The sequence below is a fragment of the Musa acuminata genome, chromosome BXJ1-8 (assembly GCF_036884655.1).
Source record: "Musa acuminata AAA Group cultivar baxijiao chromosome BXJ1-8, Cavendish_Baxijiao_AAA, whole genome shotgun sequence".
Lineage (NCBI taxonomy): Eukaryota > Viridiplantae > Streptophyta > Magnoliopsida > Zingiberales > Musaceae > Musa > Musa acuminata.
This window is the reverse complement of record NC_088334.1, coordinates 49,544,956-49,559,384: the sequence shown is the minus strand read 5'-3', so window position 1 is coordinate 49,559,384 and position 14,429 is coordinate 49,544,956. Positions and strand designations below refer to the sequence as shown.

The window sequence follows — 14,429 nt, the reverse complement described above, 5'->3', positions numbered from 1 at the left end:
GCGACAAAACGGTCATTAATGTTTGGAAGCTTCGGATCCGACAAAACCTCACACTCATCATCTCCTGCAGGACCTCGGTGGTGGCGGAGTAGCTGCACGGCGACGACAGAATCCTGACCCCTTTATCGTCCGCCAGCGACGAGACCCGGAGGGACCACTTCGAAGCGGTCGTGATGCCGGCGGCACGGCCCACGAGCTCAGCCCTTCCGTCTGCGCTCGCGCACAGTCGGCTCAGCACCCCCAGGTTGAGCTCCGTCGTCGTCTTTCTCCGGCGTCGTCAGCTCAAGCTCCACAATCTCCTTCACTCCACCGGCCTCTACTATCTTGATTCGATTCCTTCCCCATCCGCGTGCATGTAGCAGGACCTGCAGCGCGGCTTTGGTTGCTTGTTGAGGGATCCGATCGCGGACGAGGGATAACACAGCTTGGAAGAAATCGGGCTTCGGTTGCTCTAACACTCTCGAATCTGCTGCCTCGATCACGGACTTCTAGACCAGAGTTGCCGTCGATCTCATGTCGCGGTTGTCCCCCGCACCATGCAGCAAGATCCATGTCATCGAGTGGATGATGCGGCGATCGCCGTCGACAATGGGTTTCAAGTCATCAGGAGGTACTCGGAGAGAGCGGAGAACACCGAGCGCCACGTCGATCCGATCCATCGGTTTCGCAAGCATCGATCACGTCCGCATATTGCAACAATAATCTAATTCGAAAACATTTTCTAATATTTTAATGTCATTAATGGTGATTTTTATTAAGAATATATAGATTAATAGATCATGTCTGAATTAATAACCGACATAAAATTATATCAAGATCTTATCTAATGGTCAAATTTGACATTTTTATATCGATAATTAGCAAATTATTGAGACATTCAACTAAAGAATTGCTAGGATAGACCGGGAGATTTTAATCCTGAATCTGTCAATCTTGTATCTACCATGAGGGGCACCAAGTCAGTCAATCAGAGTTTGATCCCAAAAGATGTCACACAGCCTTTATGAGGTTTTAATGCTTCAACAATAGAGAATTTGGAAGAACAGAAAGAACATGAACAGCTCAATCAAGCAATAGTTCTAAGTGATTCACCGCTGGCAAATTGCCAGTTTACTGAATGTGTTCTGCCAAAAAGATCTTACAAAGACAACCTCAACAGTTCAGGAAAGGTGTAAGATTGTTTTGAAATAAACAAAGAATTGGCGAAACCAATTGTATGATTCCAATTATGAAGTGAAATTAATTACATCAAAAATTGATATAGATCATGACTGAAGGGCAAAAAAATGAATACAATTCTCATGGTCGGCTCAGTTAGTTCGACTGTAATCACTGTCATGTTCTTGGCTGGCAAATCCCATCTTCTGAAACATTCGGATTTCTTCAGACTGCTGCGACGAATCAAAGACTTCACTCTGGCCTGGTCGGACACCATTGTTTATGTCTAAATCGGCTAAGCTTTCGAGAGCTCTCACCACCTAGTACAAGAGGAAATAACATAGTAAAGAACAAATCAGTAAGAAGATCTCCTTCGGGTTCAAGTCAATGCAGTGGCGCAACTAAGCATCCACAGTGTGAAACAAGTCAGTGGCAGGATTTGGTTTTCTGGAAAATAGTTGTTTCAATTTTTTTTTTCTTTCCGGGATTTCCCTGCCAATTTAGATTATTTGGTTGTATGGTTCAGGCTTTACCTGTCCCATTCGAGGCCTCATGGTTGATGAATGCCGAGTGCAAGCAGCTGCTATTTCAATCATACAAAACATCTCATCTTTGTTATAGTTACCATCGAGCCTAGGATCTGGCAGATCTCCAAAATCTCTATTTTCAAGTGCTTGAATTAGCAATGGTCGAGCCTGAGATCGGGTATTGAATTCAAAACTTTTGGTTAACACTGATTTCCTTGCAATGATAAGAGATTACTTTTGGTTGCACAGCAGCAAACACACACAACGCAAAAAAAAAAAAAAAAAAGGGAAAAGATACTATTAACACAGTAAAACTTTTTTTTTCTAAGATATATTGCAGATTAGCATTAAGTTGTAGCCAGGAAACCTTTGAGGTTCAAATAGAATTTAGAGTTCACAGGATTATTCTAACTATAGAGAGTTATGTCACATGATGGCAAAATCCTCGAGTAAGAGAATTTCCATTGTATGAGTTAAATATATCACAAGTCTTCACCTTAAGTTTTCCCAATTAACAAGAAAAGAAATTTATGCTAACACAATGCTCATTAGAAAAAGAAACCGTGCAGATGGTGACCCTCTCAGAATGAACACACAAATTCGTAACTTGAGTTGATTCTTGGTAGTGAAACATGTAACTAACATTACGTATAATTCCACTAATCTAAAAGACGATCTGTTAGAATGTGTTCGATCTGATGACTAGGAAATGAAACTGCATAGAAGAAGCTCAGTCCATCTATAACCAGTGACAGCCAACTATAAAATTACTTTCTGTAACTCTCTGTTGAAATGAAACCATGCCAGACACAAACTTCTATCTTCTGTCTAACCTATTCAATTATTTTTCACAGAAATGGACAATAAAGTTCCTTTTTCATTATGGATTGGGCCCAAGAGCTCATATGATAACAGAATTGCTCGCTCAATATCTAATGTATGGTTTGTGCCTTATTCATGTGAAATGTGTGTAAGAAACTCAGCTTTTGTCATGACAATATAAAACTAGGTCCTACTTTTCCATGGTCAGATGTCGGGTACCTTATTGTATCCCCAACATAGTTCATGGAATCAACAAATTCCGGCATGATACAGCCAAGTTCGACCTGATTTTGGTCAATTTCATTATCTTATACTCAAGAATCAGTCGAATTGACCAGAATCAATTGAGCACAAATGGAGATGACCACAATTCTAACCAATATGAAACCCTGAAAAAATAAAACAGAGGGAAAGAAAAAGAGGAGAAGGATAATAAGATGGAAGTCGAGATGAAGAAACAACAAGAAGGAAACCTATTTCTGTGACTATGAAGTGAAAGAGAACATGATGTCACTACATTGCTTGTTATTCCCCAAAACTATTGCATCAGTTGCCTATCACCACCACTATAATATTCACCATCAACCTTGAGGCCCATTGATATCTTCGAAGCAGTATGTACTGCATTGTCAAATGGCATAACCTACTTTACACAATATGCATAACAAGTTTTACTAACTCTTATTTTCTCAGGGTTTTTATATAAGCTAACAATTCAAACCAATTCTTAAATTCCTTTTCTCATTGGACTATTAGCCATTTCTTCACGAATAACAGACCAAGTTGGGATCGCATATAAATAATTACAGTTGCTTGCTTTGTAGCTCCAATCAAACAAAAGCTCAATGCTTCCCACTAGTAATTTTAACTAATAAGCTTTTGACATAAAAGAAAATAATGAAAGGTTATAGGTATGGAACTTACCCACTCAACAAGACTCTCATCACCCACAGGTTGTGATGTATCAACAGGCTTCCGCCCTGTAATAAGTTCTAAAAGAACCACACCAAAAGAATACACATCTGAATTAGACGTCAACTTTCCACTAGTTGCATACTCTGGAGCCAGATATCTGCAAGAACAATGCATTTTTTTTGGTCAAAAATCAAAAGTGTTGCGATCATTGAAGGAATTGTTCCTGGAATTTCTAGCCAATAGGTAGTAAGATATCCCGATTTGGCAAGGTTTACCTACCCGAATGTGCCCATTACACATGTGGTCACGTGTGCGTTAGCATCCACAGCCATCCTTGCAAGCCCAAAATCAGAAACCTAATATATTGATAAATCAATGACAAGCTTGACAAAATTTTAGAAAACAACAGCATCACATGTTCAGAGTAAGCATGTTATGGAATATGGATTACCTGAGCTTCAAAACTGTAATCTAATAGAATATTAGAGGACTTTATATCTCTGTGGATTATCCGTGGATGGCCTGACACAAGATTTAAGTTGATGCAGATTCCTTAGTTAGTGTCTAATTATTTCAATGCAATATTATGTACAGAGCAAGAAGAAAGGAAATAAGAAATTACAATCTTCATGAAGATATGCTATTCCCCGAGCTGCCCCAACAGCAACCTTAACCCTTACAGTCCATTCCATTATCGGCATTCCCTTCCCTGCAAATGCAATTCCAACTAAGAATGCACATTGTTTTTGATGGAGATAGTTATAGATGCTTTGTGTAATTGCCAAATCCAATGTTGTAAAATATTTTTCTCACCATGAAGATGATAATAAAGAGTTCTATTGGGCACATAATCATAGACGAGCAATCTCTGATTCTCCGAAACGCAGTACCCGACAAGTGAAACCAGGTGGCGATGGTGTACACGACTGATAGTTTCGACTTCTGATTTGAATTCACGCTCCCCCTGTGCACCACCAACTTTGATCTGCTTCACAGCCACTTCTCTTCCATCCCGTAACCGTCCTTTGTATACACAACCACATCCACCTTCACCTAAAAGATTCTGAGTTGAGAAGTCGTTTGTTATGATTGATAGCTCTTCCAATGTAAACCACAATTTTATGTGTCCTAACCCTAGGTCTGATGGTGAGTAAGGGAAACCATAGCTTCCTTCGGAACCATGTCTTATGAGAGGATATGATGGAGATCTTGCACGGGATGATTCTATGAGAGGAAAAAGAAAACTAATTAGTTCAACAACTTGTCATGGCACGTAATTGAATGCTTTCTGCTAGACACTAGAAATAGATTGTAGCCAGCAATCATCTAATGCTAGAGTTTCAAATAACATGTTTGCATTAATCTTGCTGATTGTAGGTAAAAAGGAACTCCAGGCCTTACCTGATGCATGTGAAGATGCCGGTGAAGCCAAAACAAGATTTCCACGATATGCAGTAGGTGCAAATGGCTTCTTATGCTTCTTCACAAGCCACACAGCTGCTCCAACAAAAGTAAGCATCACAAGACCTGCTACCACTGCAACTGTTACAACAGTTTCAGAAGTGTTCGCGGCACTCTTCAGGGCATTGCTGCTTCCATGAGAAGAACTTGTATGCTTTGAAGAATTGGATGAGCTCGGGACATTGGGCTTAATTGGAGCAGGTAAAGGTAGTGACGGTGGGCTTCTAGGGGGCATTGAAGAAGGCACAGGAGGGGTCGAATTGCTGATATATGGAGGAGGAGGAGGAGGAGGCGGGGAGGGAGCTTTAGGTGGTGGTGCCAATGGGCTTGCAGGTGCAGAATTAGGGGGAGGAGATGGTAAGGCTGGCGGTGGTGGTGGCAATGGCGGACTAGAAGGCGGGACATATGATGGCGGTGGTGGTGGCGGTGATTGGTAATAGATCGGTGACATAGGAGGGATAGCGGCTGGTGGAGGTGACAATGGCGGCGGAGGCGTAACTGCAGGAGGGGCAGCAGAAGGGGGAGGCGGATACAACTCCGGAGTTTGTGGCGGAGGCGGAGGAGAGGAGGCCGGCGGTGGCGGAGGTGACAATGGTTCAGGTGGTGGAGTATAGGCATCAACTGGGGCACTCGGTGGTTGAGAAGCAGGTGGCGGCGGTGGAGGCAGCGAAGGGGGATCGGCATTGGAAGTAGGAGGTGGGATCGAAGGTTGTGATGGATTGTAATAGTCACTAGGCTGAGACTCCGGCGGTGATACGTCAACTGGCGGTGGTGGCGGCGGCGATGAGTAATAAAAAGCTGCCGTCTTTATCTTCCCCATCTTCAACAAGACATCCTCTAATCTCGTCCAGAAAAGTTCACGAGGAGCATCAGCAACGCTTGCTGTCGACTTCCACGGCATCAAAATCTCTCTCTCATTGCATATCCAGAACCAGAATCAGCGAACTTCTCAAGAACTTAAACCCTTGATCCACTCCAACGCCAGTCCAGATGACAAGACCAGAGTTGAGCACTCAAGATTAATCCCACTTTTACGGATCTTCTTCAAGGAAAGACCAAAATCTCATCATAATCTTCGTCGAACTCAATAAGACAATGGATAGGTTTCTCCTCCCTAAAACTCATCAAGATCCTACCTTTTGGAAACTTTTACCTACAAAGACAAGTCGCCTTACGATCACAGAATCCAATCCAAGCGCGTACGAACTCCGTGAAACAAGGCAACCCGAAGAAGTCAGAACAGGACATTCGAGAACAAAGAACTAAACCAAGAAGCCACCGTCCTTCCTCAACCGTAAACGGGAGACAAACGTGACGCGACTTGGGGGAATTCCAATATCCTAGTTTGGGAAGGCTCGGCATCATGAGCTAGCTGGAAACCAAGACCAAGCTTTCAAGTCATGGCGACTGCCAGCTCTCGGGGCACTGTCATTCCCAGTGAGATGAGCAAATAGAGATATCTTATTCCATCCAGGGGAAAACTTCACCAACCGGCTTGGTAAAAGCCCGCGCACTTGCTCGGGTTCGACAGTTCGAGCTCCTGGGTCAACGCAGCCCAGCCTGTCCGTGGCAAACAAAGTCCACAAGAATCTTTCTTGGATACAAAACAAAAAAAAAGAAGAGGTGACAAGATTTGGATTTCACCGCACAAGATGCCACCCACGGCAAGAAGAATTTTGTGATCCAAAGTAGTGTCTTCTTCAGATCTCTTTAGACCGAGATGGATGGAGAGGCACCACTTTTCAGCACTTCGCTGTGCAAACTGTCTGCAACCAGTGAATGACTGGAACAACAAAAATTCCATTTTGCAACCATTGCTTAGCTAGTTTGCATCTCACATATAGTTCCAGGCATCAACAATGAATCAATTGATCTTACTACATATTCGAATGATTGAGTCTAACTTTTCACAACCAAATGTGAATCACACGCAATTTTTTTTATTCTGAAGAGTAGGCCTACCAAGAGAAAGGAGAATGGCATTCCCAACACATTGTTCCTCGACACTTTCTTCTCCAACCCAATTAAATCTCTGTATTGCCAATCAGAATTCTCTGTCTGATGAATGTGTCCCAACAACATTCCCCATTCATTTGGGTTTGTATGAGAGGAGGCTAATTATATATCAGGGAAGATTATTAGGACAAACCGTGGCACAAATTAGTTGCAGAAACATGGATTACATCAAAACAAAAACAAGCTTGTGGACTTGCAGGTGCAGTTAGATTAATGATACATCTCACTCACGTTTTGTGGCTTGGACAAAGTCCATTCTTTCCTTTGTCGTGTCCCCAGGACTGCAAGAAGGAGTCTGAAAACCTAGTGATACTTTTCCTTCTCCTTCATTTCACTCTAAGATTGAAGAAAGAAACCTGAAAGCATGAACCGTGCTCTGCTTGCTGTAAACATGATTCTGATTGTTTGTAGCTGTCTTGGGGTGGTGGGAGTTTGCGGACATGGTGGCAGACAACCAGAGCTTGAGCTCATTATCTAAAGGTGATTAGATTAATAGGAAGAGTACGCACTTCTGAACATGGATTCTTCCTTGTTCTTTCTGCACATGGAACAGCCATGTCTTGTCCCCCCTCCCCCCCACCCCCCCCCCCCCTTGAAGTCTTCCGAGACTTTCCATCGCTTGCTTAATTATTGAGGTTGGTGAAGGCCAGAATCCCACCGCAAGCTTCGTTCTGAGGTTCCATGACAAAGGAAATGATTCTCATGATGATGCTAAAGGAAACCATCTAAATTGATTCTTCTACAGAGTTAGGATTTTACTGTAGTATATACACTTAGGTACCAGTGAAGCTTTAGTCACTCTCTCAGCAATGTGATTTAGCCTCTGCATGATATGAGGGCTTTGTGCACAAGATTAGATAGAGAAATAAGTAACATTGCACCAGCCAAGACAATAGTCTACTCCCTCAGATCATCAACAATATGTGGATGTACAAGTGATCGAGAGAGGTGACATGGTGATGAGCTCACAAACAACCAGATGCAGTCTCTTTACTTGTATGGATAAGATTGTATACATTGATGTTTTCCTAACTTCTCAGTCCAACACAATGCTCTATGTCACACCAAAACTTAGATTGAATGATAAGCAGATTCAATTCTCAAGCTGTTTTCCAAGAAGGTTCTCCCAATTTTGTTCTCGCAAGCCAAAAAAAAAGAGGAAAAACCTCCAACTTTGGAATGTTTGGTATATGTTCTTGTTAGGAATCTGTCTTCTTCCGCTTGTGAAGAACAGAGTCAGATCATTTATTTAACCATTCTCCTTTTTTTTTTTTTTTAGTGTTTGATGTTGATGATGTGCTTTTGATTGTCGGATTGACAAAGTGATAAGAAAAATATTAGAAAAAATATTATCAATGTATTTCACATGATGTTCAGATTAGAAGAAAGAGATAAAATGTTCGGATTAGAAGAAAGAGATAAAAGTCTATCTGTATGAACATCTATCTAAGACTGACGGTTATAAAATATTATCTTCGTCTTTTATCGTCTACGTGAATCTATTCAATCATTGACATACAGAAATTAAGTGCATCCATGGATTAGATCATAGAGTATGAATACAGAAATTAAGTTGCAAAACCATCGAGCATTTTTGGTCAGAAGTGTAATACACATAGGCACCGTTATTCTTTGATCCAAGGGGATCATCAACTCATCTTAATTGAAAAACAGCAATCTTTGTAGGAAAAAAATTGTTTTAATTTGTTTAATAAAAATAAATGCAACCTGTATATGCCTGCCATTTACGCATTAAACTGCAGAAAGTGGCCATGCGTGATGATGACACACTGCCCTCTTGCTTGTAATAACATGTCCCATGGAAAAGCATATCATTAAAGCATTTAACAATGGTATTAAAACATACATATAACATCAACAGTTTCGTTCATATCTGATTGCAGTATGCATATATCCATTTAGCTCAGTTTGACATTCTCCTACGACTCCCAAGCAGGTCTTTGCTCTACAGCCGATTAAGAGAGAGGTCATGTCCATCCCTTCCAGCAAAGGGACAGCCACTCTTTATCAGAGAGGCTTTCGACCAATCTTAGCCAAATACTCTGCGAAACAAAAGGCCCAGAAACCATTGTAATTGGACTGCAAGCTAATTAACTTATTTCTTGATGCAGAGAAATCCTGCCCACACTTGATCGAACCCTCCACATACAGTGGGGAAAGAAACGACTACCATTAAAATCAATAACAAATGTGGTTTGGCATGTTTGTAGAAGAGTTCCCATAATAAAATGGGAGGTCTTCTTCTGAAGCAAAATCTCTGGCTTACAAGAAAAACCTCCTGCGGCTCGTGTCCATCTCCGGCTAGAATCAAATGCAACGCATGGTAAATTTGATGGAAAAAGCAAATCCGAGAACATGGTAAATTCTATACCAAGATCACAAAAGTGTACCTTGTGAACCCACTCATACTCTCCACCCTTTGAATCAAATGTTCCATGTTGCAGGTTCCTCAATTTAAGTGTAAAGCGAGGGCCACACTCCTGCATTTTCAAAAAGAATAAGATGTGAATAAAATGTCATGGCCAATACATGACAAAATACCATGCCAGATTGTCACATCAAACAATCCATCTCCCAGGTCACAATTCAACAGCTGTTGAGTGTGGTCAGATAAATAAGCAGTAAAGTTTACAGGAATACTCCAGGTACAGAGAAATTGTGTTGCTAGTGTAACAAAAAGGGGAATAAAGATCAGACCATAACATAAAACAGTCTTCAAACATTTAAAAATTAGGTATGAAAGCATCATGGTGTGTGTGTCTGGTCCAAGTAATAAATATTGTATAGCATATCATCAAATGACAAAGTGCGACACTCATGTTAAACAGTACCTGAAGCCGTACAATCACTTTCTCTTGAGTTATATTCTTGCTCTTGGCAACCTTATCCTTGGAGTCATCTTTTTTCTCTTTGGATTCAAATATATACCTAATAATTGCAGAGAAAATGAGACATAATTCCAGATGGCATAAATAATTAAAGAGTTTTCGTACATGTCTACCCAAACAAAAGAAGAAACACTAAGTATAGGTTGAGATCGGTTCATGGTACCAACATTAAGTATGTGCCTGTGTAAAGAACCTTAAAAAACATAATGGAAAAAAAAGAAGAGAATCTCAACTTTTAAAAGACTATTTAGCATTCCTCCTTGATGTTCATTTGACTAGTAGAATTCACATTGCACAGCTGAACAAACTAGAGACAAAATTCTACAGGAGGGAGGATCTCCCATCCAAGAAGAACATTCATGATAAGATGAAGCCCTTATCTTCTCCAATATTAGAAGTGTTTCATCCAATTTCGGAGCCATCTTTACACAATGTTATACAATTTGTTACATCCATAATTCCATCAGCAATTTCAACATCTACATTATTTATTTCAGTTTCTATGAAACTTGGGAAAACCACAATGGTTACTACTTTTTTCTTTGTTTCAGGATCATTTTTATAGTCAGTTTCTAGATATTACTGATTAGAGCATATACATCATAATTCAGTGATACTTCTGACCACAAGAACTCTGTTTAGCTTCCCACAGGAAGCTTTACAGAAATCTCAGTTTTCATATTGTTCGGAAAAAGTAGTTTTAATTACGATAAATAATTAGTCGGCGATATACATCACCACAGGTGTTCCGGCAATAGATCTAACAGTTGTTGGAGCCACATTGGAATCAGACTCGAGATCTAATAGCTCTTAATTTTAAAGATGACAAACAGCTTTACTCAAATAGCTCGGATATTTCAAAGACATACTGATATTTGCCACCCATCTAAGAGACCAGCCACAGACATCTGGACCAATATTCTCCACTGTTCCCAACTCAATCTAGGTGACCATCTCTGGTTTCCTAAACATGTCCATGTTTTCCTCGACCAACACCTTGACCAATAGTAGCTCAAATTAATTCTTAAGCTAGCACCAAATGACCTTTAACAGTCCAAGACCTCTAAATAGGCCCATTATTTCACTCTACCAGCACAAAGAATACACTAGACAATAAGAACCTGAGCAAAAATTGCAAAGGACGTTTAAACAAAGTATGTCTAGAGGCACTTGAAGAAATTCAAACAGTTACTAAGAATATACTGCCAGTGTTCAAAGCAAGTCCTTGAAAGCAAAAAAAAGGTTCAATGATGAGACATAGAAGAGCTACTATTGGTATGGCTTGAGAAAACTTCCAGGTTCTGCATAAGATCCTCAACATATTTTGTAATAACAAATATAAGTAGTCAACAAAATAGATATACCTGTGATGTCTAAAAAAAATGAAGTCTCGCTGGTTATGGAATGTTACAACTCGACGACCACGAAAGTTGGGGTCTTGAGGGAATAGTGATTGTATCATCCTAAAAAGAGTCAAATTCAAATAATCAATAGAGGTAGCAGAAATATAAGTTTGATAAAGAAGGAAAAAACAAGAAGAGGAAAACAAATCCTTATACTATAAAAGGAGAAATGAGAGTATCATTTGACATCTTGAATTAAGTAAAACTTTAACCTTCCAACACGATGACCAAGACGTGTGGTGAAGTTGTTCAGTACTAACTCCGGCTTATGGTCTGTAGGATTTCCATGATTCTGGTAGCCAAAATAAACCCAGAGTTAAAGGGATGTGTATGATGTATATGAAACTAAAAACCAATATTTTAAATGATGTAGCAAAACAGTTGAAAATGAAAGTTTATAAAGCATTAAACTTCCAGATATATATAAATTATACATCTATTATGTAATGCTTGCACATATACTGATAAATTAATAAGAAATCAATTTATGGTATGGGCTACTCTGCACTAAAAGTCATTCGATTGAGAATATTTGTTAGAGCCTTCTGTGGATGCTTAGGGTTGGTAGGTGATCGAGACAATGAACAAGCTAGAGCATCAGCATGTCACAGATGCGGCAATCATCAAGACATTTTATAAGTATCATAAGAACAAAAAAATCACAGATGCAACTTTCATATTATTGGTCCATACATAATATAAAATTGCCACAATTCAAATCGACAAAAATTCATTCCTCCGACCGTAGTACTATAACAACTATATCAAAAGTACAACTTAGAGATGTGGCAATAGTCATATATTGTAACTGATTTGCAGTAAAATGCAGAACAAGAGCTATATTTCCAAATTGACATACATGAACAATGACAATGAGGAACAAGATCAAGCAAAATTTACTGTTATACTACTGATTTGCCTTACTTGAGAAGGCATTCTAGTAATGTCCTCGAATGATACTGCTAAGCAGCATATATCAACAAGGGATCCATGCCAAGCCAAAACAATGCAGGTACGCCATCGGCATGGCATGAACCCCATTTTAGGAACAGCTTGACTGGAAACTCAAATCAATATTCAGGAGATTTTTGAGACAATTTAAGGATCTCCAAGGAGATCAAAGGCACCATACTAGATCTAGTTTGGATTACTATTTATTAAGTTTATTAATGAATTTTTTATTATTGCTTTATTCCAAAGGATCTTAAACTTTTTTTAATGCATTTTCCAATTTTTTGAACTACTATGCAGCTGGGATATTATGATACAAGCAGTGCTCATCAGGTTCAGAAGCTAAGATTTTGTGTGAAGATATAAGGATGACATTGTGGTTTATTTATCCTCTCCAAGACAGGTAATCATACAATATCATAAACTTCAGTAATTATTTAAGAAATATAAAACTTAAATGATCCGTGAATACTTGACAACATTGTACTTTATAAGTATAATAATCCAGGATGCATATCTAAGATGTCCACATGTTTCAAAAGCGCAAGTAAAAATTTGAGTTCATATTGCCAGTGAAATAAACCATGCCAACTCGTACATACTATAGTTACTAAATGAATGTATGGAAGCAAGAAGAGAAACTCCAAAGTATGATGGAACTCAGCTATTTTTCATGCATATTTCAAGTGCAAGTGAATGTACCTTAATATCCTTCCGCAAGACTAATTTAGATAGTTTGAAATGTGCCGTAGGTCCATCAGGCAAGTTTATGATCAACAGAGCATCTAAAAAAACAGGTATTTAAAGACAGAATTACAGATGTAAAAACAAACAACAATCAATGACAAAACAAGAGTCACTATCTCCCCTGTTGCTTCTAACCTGGTTCCCTTCGATTTGAATGGACCACCATAACTGAAGTGAAGTCTTTGTTCTTTGCATATTCAACAATCTGCAATAAGGGAAACAATCATCATAATAAAGGCTCAGCAAAATGAGAAACCATAATTTTGGTTCATCACAAATGCTTCACCTTCTTCAGTTCATAGGTTCCTCTCTTATGGTAATGAGCATTTGGAATCACAGACAATAACTCTTGAATGAAGGCAGGACCTCTCTGCATGCATTTTCAAAAAGGTAAGAATTCAGTGGTGGCCTTAGTTCCTAGTAAATATGGATTCCACGAATCCTAAAAAATATTTAAAGATAGGGCAAGAAAGACACACAAATAAACAACGAAAGAAAAGGTAAAAGTGATGGAAAGACGAACACTAAAAACGTACTGTGGAATTGAAACGATTTGTGGTGATTAATATCTTTGGCGTCACTTCTTGTTTCAGGACTTGGCTAAATTCATCGGCATCATTCCCTGCAAATAACTGGACTAGCCATTATCAGGAATAATGGATCAACATCAAGTAGAAAGCAAGAGAAGAAAACAGAAACTGAACAGCACGCTCACCTCTTCATCATCAGGTCGACAGACCGTCTCATCGACCTCCCTGGTGTTCTCGATCGTCCGCGGCACCTTCTTCTCCGGAGGCTATTGATCAAGAAACAAGATTCATAACCCGAAAAGCAAAAGCCAAGCAAAAGGTGGAGATCAAGGGGGAAAGAACTTGCCTCCTCGCCGAGGTCGAGGGCTCGCTTGATGGCAGCCTCTCGTGCCTTGGCCTGCTTCCGTTTCTCGATCTTCTTCTCACGCTTGAGCTTGGCATGGACGGCACTCCTCTTCTCCTTGTTCTTGATCATCGAGGGAAGCGTCATCCCCTTCTTCGTCTTCTTCTTATCCCGTGTTTCCTGCTCGTCTACATCACTCCCTTCCTCCTTCTCCCTCTTCCCCCCGCCGCCGCCCATCCTAGTACTTCAAATACAGGGAGAAGAATCGAAGGAGACGAACACGCGCGGCGGCAGCGAAGAGGAGGAGGCGGGGGCGCACACGCGCGGCAGCAGGGAAGAGAACCGAAAGAGGAAGAGGGGGTGCACACGCGCGGCGGGGAAGAGGACCGGAAGAGAAGGGGTATAGGGTTTTGATGATAGCGGCAAGGGTTTCCTTAAACAAGGACCAGATCCAGGATCCGGATCACGGTTCGATCGAATCAAATTTATAATAACGGTCCGTTCGGCCCGAAGCCCATTAAATTGCCCATTATGTTCTATGAATCAAATTATAAAGTATATTTTATGAATCAAACAAATAAATATATTTTGAATAGCAACGAAATATTTGCACCTTTATTTTTTGATCTCTACATATTTGATTTCAT

At 40.1% G+C, this 14,429-nt stretch overlaps 2 protein-coding genes across 4 annotated transcripts; both read right to left on the bottom strand.

Annotated features, from left to right (window-relative positions):
* Positions 1-1,062: 1,062 nt before the first annotated feature.
* On the bottom strand, positions 1,063-6,363 carry LOC135586979 (proline-rich receptor-like protein kinase PERK9). Of its 3 annotated transcripts, none has more exons than XM_065080710.1 (8): positions 4,824-6,360; positions 4,236-4,475; positions 4,045-4,131; positions 3,874-3,944; positions 3,702-3,778; positions 3,432-3,579; positions 1,692-1,853; positions 1,063-1,478 (listed from the first exon to the last, which is right to left on the bottom strand). In XM_065080710.1, exons 1-8 carry the CDS (start codon positions 5,782-5,784, stop codon positions 1,311-1,313), a joined length of 1,914 nt encoding a protein of 637 aa, XP_064936782.1. In that variant the 5' UTR covers positions 5,785-6,360; the 3' UTR covers positions 1,063-1,310. The 3 variants fall into 3 exon arrangements, with proteins under 3 accessions (XP_064936782.1, XP_064936780.1, XP_064936781.1); XM_065080708.1 differs by having other exon boundaries at positions 4,236-4,646; positions 4,824-6,354; XM_065080709.1 differs by lacking the exon at positions 1,692-1,853 and having other exon boundaries at positions 4,236-4,646; positions 4,824-6,363.
* Positions 6,364-8,701: 2,338 nt separating this feature from the next.
* LOC135588538 (uncharacterized) lies at positions 8,702-14,201 on the bottom strand. The gene is made up of 11 exons (XM_065080707.1): positions 13,786-14,201; positions 13,625-13,705; positions 13,446-13,541; positions 13,196-13,279; positions 13,045-13,114; positions 12,865-12,947; positions 11,424-11,503; positions 11,173-11,271; positions 9,752-9,848; positions 9,311-9,400; positions 8,702-9,221 (listed from the first exon to the last, which is right to left on the bottom strand). Exons 1-11 carry the CDS (start codon positions 14,017-14,019, stop codon positions 9,183-9,185), a joined length of 1,053 nt encoding a protein of 350 aa, XP_064936779.1. The 5' UTR covers positions 14,020-14,201; the 3' UTR covers positions 8,702-9,182.
* Between the last annotated feature and the right edge of the window lie 228 nt (positions 14,202-14,429).

Coding starts and splice junctions, on each gene's coding strand:
- LOC135586979 (XM_065080708.1), bottom strand. CDS start 5,784: ATGCCGTGGAAGTCGACAGCAAGCGTTGCTGATGCTCCTCGTGAACTT. Junction 1,854..3,431: donor ATGAGAGTCTTGTTGAGTGG/GTAAGTTCCATA, acceptor ACCCGATCTCAG/GCTCGACCATTGCTAATTCA. Junction 1,479..1,691: donor TGAGGCCTCGAATGGGACAG/GTAAAGCCTGAA, acceptor CTCTTGTACTAG/GTGGTGAGAGCTCTCGAAAG.
- LOC135588538 (XM_065080707.1), bottom strand. CDS start 14,019: ATGGGCGGCGGCGGGGGGAAGAGGGAGAAGGAGGAAGGGAGTGATGTA. Junction 13,706..13,785: donor CCCTCGACCTCGGCGAGGAG/GCAAGTTCTTTC, acceptor CTTGATCAATAG/CCTCCGGAGAAGAAGGTGCC. Junction 9,401..9,751: donor AAGTGATTGTACGGCTTCAG/GTACTGTTTAAC, acceptor TTGAAAATGCAG/GAGTGTGGCCCTCGCTTTAC.